This window comes from Priapulus caudatus, unplaced genomic scaffold, assembly GCF_000485595.1.
Source record: "Priapulus caudatus unplaced genomic scaffold, Priapulus_caudatus-5.0.1 Scaffold319, whole genome shotgun sequence".
In the NCBI taxonomy this organism is placed as follows: domain Eukaryota; kingdom Metazoa; phylum Priapulida; class Priapulimorpha; order Priapulimorphida; family Priapulidae; genus Priapulus; species Priapulus caudatus.
The window spans coordinates 259,349-267,341 of NW_014577380.1; the positions used below are offsets into that span (position 1 = coordinate 259,349).

The 7,993-nt window shown below is 40.3% G+C and overlaps 2 protein-coding genes across 2 annotated transcripts; both read right to left on the reverse strand.

The window, feature by feature from the left end:
• Positions 1 to 270: 270 nt before the first annotated feature.
• Positions 271 to 2,940, reverse strand: LOC106808971 (solute carrier organic anion transporter family member 5A1-like). The gene is made up of 4 exons (XM_014811908.1): positions 2,932 to 2,940; positions 1,603 to 1,794; positions 756 to 913; positions 271 to 511 (listed from the first exon to the last, which is right to left on the reverse strand). The coding sequence occupies exons 1-4, from the start codon at positions 2,938 to 2,940 to the stop codon at positions 388 to 390; spliced, it is 483 nt and encodes a 160-aa protein (XP_014667394.1). The 3' UTR covers positions 271 to 387.
• A 3,188-nt stretch (positions 2,941 to 6,128) lies between these two features.
• On the reverse strand, positions 6,129 to 7,937 carry LOC106808972 (uncharacterized protein K02A2.6-like). Its single transcript, XM_014811909.1, has one exon. It carries the CDS (start codon positions 7,935 to 7,937, stop codon positions 6,129 to 6,131), a length of 1,809 nt encoding a protein of 602 aa, XP_014667395.1.
• Between the last annotated feature and the right edge of the window lie 56 nt (positions 7,938 to 7,993).

Consider the following 7,993-nt stretch of genomic DNA (forward strand, 5'->3'; position numbering starts at 1 on the left):
GTGTCCGTGTGTTTTTACTTATATATATGTATATATATATATATTCACTGTTCATTCACGCAGACACTCACACAACAACGAACGGAGAAGTACAAGAGCAGAAAGACTCCTACAACATGAATACACAGAGATAATAGATGGTAGATGATAGATGAATATCAAGAATGCATACACACATACAAAAACGCATACGAAAGGAACTGGTGAAAAGTTAGCTTTAATGTTTATTTTTAGAAATTTGAACCTGTCACGTACTTTGGAGGTTGGGTTAAATAAGGATGCTAGCCGATGAATAGAGCTACCTCTTACCGCTAGCCGTAAATAACTGCTTCACGATATGGTTAGGGAGAGTTTGCGTCCGTGAATTATCGCGCTAACCTACACCTGCTAGCGTGTGTAGTAGATTCTTAATGACAGCGAAACATGAATCATTATGAAGCACTCACTTAGCCCCGAGAGCAGAAAACTTCCAAGTCCCAACGCCATAGCTTTATCTTTGGGTTCAACCACTCTGGAAAACATGTAAGCATAATGTAATCGTATGTTCATGTTTCACATTAAAGGATAACAGGGCACTGTCGTCTACATAATTAGTCTGTGGGTTATATACTATATATATATATATACACGCGCACACACGCACGTACGCACGGACGGACCCACCCACAAACGCACACAGGGCCTATATACATTTATAAAGTTTCCTAAACAGATTTTGTCAGTGTTTGACAGACAACACAGTAAATATGACTCACCGTATTTTTAGTGAGAAGCTGGCCACATTGGCAGGTGCGACTAGCAGGCCAGCAACGCCGAGGAGAATGAAATACGCAACCATGGCGCCGGTGCACGTTCTGTCACACTTGCCGGCAGTCGCCACGCCATCTGGCGTGCAGGAGCAGCCCGTAAAATTCTGCAACGAAAAGATTGAGGCGGAGAGTGACGGAAAGCACGCATGCATGCGCGCACGCACAAGCACACACACACACGTATACACGTGCGCGCACGCATACTTGAACGTCGTAAAGCCCGTTACACCAAGTCCCAATATCGCCGTCAGTGATCGCAAAGCCACCGTACTACCGTAGCCAAAGGAGAAGGTTAATTCTCAACAAGATGTACACATAAACCTCGTAAAAAACGGCAACAATTTATACACAACATGTTCTGCTGGCATCTATGACAAATACGACATACGCATATACGCTCTCCTATGACACTATTTGTCATAGGAAGAATCTTCCTATGACAAATACGACATACGCATATACGCTCTCCTATGACACTATTTGTCATAGGAAGATTCTTACTATGACAAATATTGGCGAGTCAACCTCGTTCCGCTTTACAGCTGAAACTCCCTGCTTTCGTTCACAATAGCGCTCCTAAACTCTTATATGATGCGCACAACACGTACAACAATATTTGTCATAGGAAGAATCTTCCTATGACAAATAGTGTCATAGGAAAGCGCATTATTCGTATGTCGTATTTGTCATAGATGCTAGCAGAACTGTCTGTTATAAATCTACGCCAACCACCTTCCCCCTGCGGTGCGCGAGCAACACACACACACACCAGACACTACACACAGATCACTACCTTGGCGTCCCCGAGTGTGTAGGCGTCGCTGCAGCCTGCCTGACAGGGAGAAAAGTAGGTGACGCCGTTCGACGCGCACACCGGCGCGTATTTCTCCACGTTGCATCCGCAGTCCGTGTTGCAGTCCTGCCAGAGTTCGTAGCTGTGTGTTAACGAGAGAGTGAGAGAACGACGGTGTGAACGAATAGATGCCTAAGTATTTTATGTGACTAGTTTGTTCAAGAGTGGAGTTTCCCATTTTAATATTAAATGTCGGAAATTCGGACTTGTTGCTGATTATCATAATTTTTTTTTTTTTTAGTTATAATAGATAATTTATTGGATGCTATCCAATCATCAATGCAGGCAAGTTCTTTATTTACAATACTGTTTAAATTATTAATATTACTTCCTGACACGAATAAGTTGGTATCATCAGCAAATATTCTAGTTATAAAATTTGAAGCATTAGGGAGGTTATGCATATATATTAAGAATAGCAAGAGACCAAGAGTTGACCCTTGTGGTACCCCATATGAGACATGTAAATTGGATGAAGATGAAATGCCAGTACTTGTAAACTGCAACCTGTTTGTTAAGTAGCTTTTAAATAAATGTAAGGCGGTTCCTCTGATGCCATAGTGGCTCATTTTATGAAAAAGAATATCATGCTGCACAGTGTCAAATGCCTTTGAAAGGTCCAGGAAAATACCGCATTGAGATTTCCCTTCATCCATTGCTGAAAGGAGATTTTTATAAATATCAGAGATTGCTAGCATAGATGAGTGATTTTTCCTAAATCCAAATTGGTTAGGGCTTAAGGTATTACAGCGAATTAAGAATTTGTATAATTTGTTATAAAGTAGTTTTTCAAGTATTTTTGAAAAATGGGACAGCAGGGAAATAGGTCTTGTAATTTACTGCCATATTGGGACAGTCACTCTTGTACATTGGGATAATATTGGCTATTTTTAGACAGGTGGGAAAGATTCCCTCTTCCAGGCACCTATTGAAGATATTGGTTAGAGCTGGAGCCAGTTTCTCACTTCCTAATTTGATGAATTTGGCTGGGATGCTATCAGGGCCGCAAGCTTTGTTCGAGTTCATGGACGACATTGTTGTCATTATTTTATTCTCTGTGATAGAAAGTAGAAACATAGATTCCTGCTGGCGATTACCAAGGTAACTAGTAAATGACCTGCAATTAGTTGGAATTTTACGAGCCTAATTTTCTCCAACCTTTGAGAAGTATTCATTGAAGATACTGCATATTTTAACAGGATTATTTGAAGTTAATCTATTATTACGTACGAGGAACTCTGGAAAAACGGAGCTTTTATTTGTTATTACCTCCGCCATGGGCTAGGCGGGGGTTATGTTTTCACCGGCGTGTGTTTGTGGTACCACGGTGGCAAATCCACCGATGAGCGCTGGGATAGGTCAATAATGAGATCGTATTTGAGTGTACGCGTACGCTTGAATTTTGTATTTCTCATTAGAAAGGGTCAGAACTCTTTGCAATTGTTAATTTCAGAAACTAGAATCTTTTCTGAATCCGACAGTGTAAACGGCTCGTCCGAGGTGCGTTGCGTTTGCGGCCGGGAAATTTTCAAAGAAACACACAAAATCATGGTGATCCAAAATCGTGGGGGGACATTTGATATAATGTCCCCCCCTCTGAAAATTCGTGGGGGAACATGTCCCCTTGTTCCCCCTGGATTTGCGCCCCTGTTGCAGAGCAATGACATGGATGTGATTGGTTGAAAACTGTTTTGACGTGCCCAGTACAATTGCGTTTTCTGCGAGCAAACAGACTGCTGTAATGTGGCATGCAATTACCAACAAATGGTAGAACGGCAACTGAGGTGTAAAGACGGCATTTGGTGGAGATGCCGTAGAGTGAAAAACATTCCTGCAGGATCTGAATAATTTAACTGATATACTTCTGAACAAAATTTTAAGAATTGTCGAAAAGCACTAGTGTGGACTAAACTAACTTGTGCGCTGCAAGCAATACTTCGTTCTAAAATATTGTTATTAAAGGTCGACGAGTCCGACTTAGGATGTGCGGAGGGTTATGCGGCCACCTCTGCCTTAAAAATCATTTCATCGTGTTATATATGAAATGAGTGAACATTCATCAAATCAATTTAAGTAAAAAGAATTTATTTTTAATATTAGACTACGGATTATTTGTTCTCTACTTTTAACAACTTATTGTTTTGTTCGACAGATACTCTAGGCATGCGCTAACACAGGTCTATCACTATACTATGCTGTAATTAAATTTGAGATAATTAGAGAGGTTATGACTGGTAAATATACTCTCTAAATGAAATGTATGATCATTTAATTTAATTAATAGCGACTATAGATATGCAGGTGTATATATCATTTGGACACAAATCGCCATCTAGGGCCTACTGGCTGATTTAAATCTCATTCGCGTTAAGTAAGTCAGCTAGAGCTTTTTTATCGTTATTATAGAAAGAAATGATATAATCATTCATATCAGGCTACAGCAAGAAATATTTGTTTTTTTTATAACTTGAACAAAGATATTCTTCCATTTTAGTAGATACTATAGGCATGTGCAAAAACAAGCGTAGACAGTTTATGATTATTAAAATGACAGGTGGGTTTGTGTTTTCTAAATTAAATAGATAATTTCAGAATGTAGAACACAGATAGCCATTTATTGACTTATTTAAATTTTATTTGTGTTGGGCCAGCCAGGGTAGGCACTATCCCATCATTAATAAAGACAACCAAAAATAATTTAATCGATTTGCTCGAGATTGAATACTCATTGACCTGACATCATTATATTTATTCAAATAAATTTAATAAAACTTACAGTGATTACGTCACCGTAAACAGTAAAAAATGAAAAACATATTTCCACTTTTTCACAAAATATAAGTAATTCTGTTCACTTTTTATGTTAAATTGCTGCATTATACTTCTTATTTTACTATATTGTTCGATGTGAACATACACTCGTGACGCATACATAGCCCATAGCAAGCAATTAATGTTAGAAACACTAATATCAAATCGTCCAGATTTTTTGGATTTTCAACTAGTTGAGAAACAATCTTATCAGGTAAGAATTTGACGATACGTTTAGTCCCGTTAGTTTTTACTTTTAATGTGAAAAAATGTCAACAAAAATTTTACAAATTTTACCATAGAAAATTCGTGACGTAGTCAATTTAAGCGCATTCAGTACAAATAACAAAACCTAAACATAAAACCATCTTCTAAGTAGAAATAAATTAGTACAACAACTATAATGTTACTAGTGCCAAGAGCAAATAATGGACATTTGGATCATGTGGATATTTATGCTCCTATTCAACAACTATTTATACTAGAACTTTTTATACATATGGGCATATAGATGGGTGCATGATACTAGCGATTATCAACTCTCTTTTCTAGCGTTTATTGGACAACACGTTAGAGAAAGAATATGAAAGCGCCTGATACCATAACCTAACACAATATACCTACGGTACAATATAACACCTATATATCCCCCATCACACATGCAGTTAGCATGCGGTTACAACAAGGTGCATTAAGTACGCACTAAAAAATACAGAATTTTTCTATAGTGTTACTAACCTTTATCTGTATTTGTACCGAACATTCATTGATAGCAATTGCTATTTCACAAACACTTGTAGTTTAGTAGTTTAGTAGTTTAGTAGTTTAGTAGTTGGAAATTGTGCAAAATAGAGAGCCTACGATGCAGTCAGCAAAATGTGTCATTATGTTTACTAATCATCTTGCCTGCTATCTGCTGGACAGAACATGTACCAACCTATACACCGAGATAACACACTTGATGATCTACTTCGTCTCAGATTAAAGACCGCGAAAGGTCACTGGCAGCAAAACTACCCTAACACCCGCTTTCGGTATAAAACATAAATTTTACTATTACAAATGATAGTAATATTTCACATGGCACACTCTATATACATACATGCAATGGCCACTAATTGCTTGTGCTACTCTGTCGGTGTGTTCTAAAACTTACTTCCTAACTCTAAGTGTTAATAATAACAGATATAAGTTTAAATTTAACAGATGTTTTCTAGAGCACTTGTCCGAGCTTCTTCGGAGGCTGCGTCGGCCTTGGCAGTTGTAATGTTTGAATATTATCTCACGGAGACAAACAACGCCACACACTAATGGTTGCTGCTAACAAGACGACCTTTAATGCCCCCTATCGGGGAAACGTAAAACTACACAGTTGTGCACTGAATATCACATCTCTCCCCTTCTTATTGGATTGACAACCAATGTCTAATATAATGGAATAATAAACACCAAATGAAAGTTAAACAAAGTCCTTTAACTTATGTTTAAAATCCTATTAACGGGAGAATTGCTTAATGTTGAAGAAACTGAAAGTAGCATGACTGATGTCCAAAATACAACTGGATTGAACATATTAGGTGAAATTAAACAATATAATTAAGTGACAGTTTTCCGTGACAAATTTTCACTCTGATTAATGTCCACTTGTAAATGGATCAAACAGCATAGTCCTGCAGATATGCGGGCCGCCTGGCTCTGCGCTGAGGTCTAACTGGAGCAGGCTGAATCTCAACCGGAGCTGGATCATTATGAGCAACTGGATCTACAATGTCCACTTCGTCATAGTCCAGATCACGAACGAGTCTTTTATTGGGTGTCCCTGACCCCTTTACCTTCTCCCCACGAAATTTTTTGAAGAAGGACGCGTTTCGCGTTATACGATGTCCATCACACTTCGCTGTCACCTTTGTTCCTTCGACAATTATCACAGTCATAGGTTTGGGACTGTAAGGAGGTGTCAGCTTGTTGACTTTCTTCTGTCTCACAAGTACAGTGTCTCCAACATGTAGATTGGATTCCTTCACTCTCCGTTTAGAGTCTGAGTAAGATTTCATCCTTGCTTTGGCAGCCCTATCTCTCGATCTGATTTCACTGTTGATTTTGTCCGGGGTGCCCTTTCCATCATCGACTGATGGGAGCTTGATGTGAATGTCACGTCCGAACATAACTGTTGCTGGTGGGACTCCTGTTGTGGAGTGTGGTGTAGCACGATAATTTCTTAGGTATTTGAACAGTTCCTGTTTCCATGATTTATGTTCAACAGCTGCGGCTCTGGTCACCTTTCCTAAGTTCCGCATAAACCTCTCTACCTCCCCGTTGGCCTGTGGCCACAAAGGAGTTACACGATGGTGTTTTATACCGAGATATTTAGTGAAGTCTGCAAAGTCTTGACTGTTGAAGGGAGGGCCGTTATCGGACCTCAACCTTTCTGGGGTTCCGAACTGAGAAAACACTCTGTCAAGGACAGGAATGACAGTCGTAGCAGTGAGTGAGTGTATGATCTCAACCACTGGATACCTGGAGAAATCATCTATTAAAACCATAAGATGTTCTCCTGATGGTAGCTCACCATAGAAGTCAACGCTGACAGACTGCCATGGGTAATCCGGTAAGTCTGTCATTTGTAGAGGAACCGTAGTCTGGGGAGTTGTGATATTACTCTGGCATGCTATGCATTTTTCTATTTGGTCCGCCATTAGCTTGTCTACATTTGGGAACCACACCTTCGCTCTGAGCAATTGCTTAGATTTAACTAGTCCCTGGTGGCCTTCGTGAGAAAGCTCTATTGCTCTCTGGCGCAATGACTGTGGGAGAACTATGCGTCGTCCTCTGAGGACTAGGCTTTGGTCGGCTGTAACCGATAGCTCCCCTCTGACCTTCTGGTATTGTGAGATCTCTGGTGACCACCGATCTGATCTGATGGCCTTTATGACATCTTGCATTTCCTTATCACCAGCAGTTGCTGCTCTGATCCCATCAAGGGTCAAGGCGATAGGAGTGCTTGCCTGTGCCAGGAAGTTAATGTACTCTTCACCGATTATCTCTGCACGGCTGCATGATGCACTGTTCCCAGGATGTCGGCTTGTAAAGTCTGCTGGGTTATCCTTGCCTGGACGGTACTGTAGCATCATATCATACTGTTGAAGCCGCAACACCCAGCGTTCGATCCGAGCTGGTGGTGTAGACCTAGGGTTGTTGAAAATCCCTAAGAGAGGTCGATGATCGGTAAGGATGATGAAGTGACTTCCATAAAGGTACAGGTGGAATTTTTCGCAGCCAAACACGACTGCAAGTGCCTCCCTTTCGGTCTGGGAATATCGTTGTTCAACTGAAGACAACGCTCGACTGGCATAGCTTATAACAGATATCTCGTCACCCGACTTTTGAGTCAGAACTGCAGCAACACCTACCGGGCTGGCATCTACTAGCACCTCAGATTGTTTTGTTGGGTCAAAATAGCCCATCACAGCGTCTGATGTGAGAGCTGATTTGAGATCCTCTAGGGCATCTTGGTGCCTCT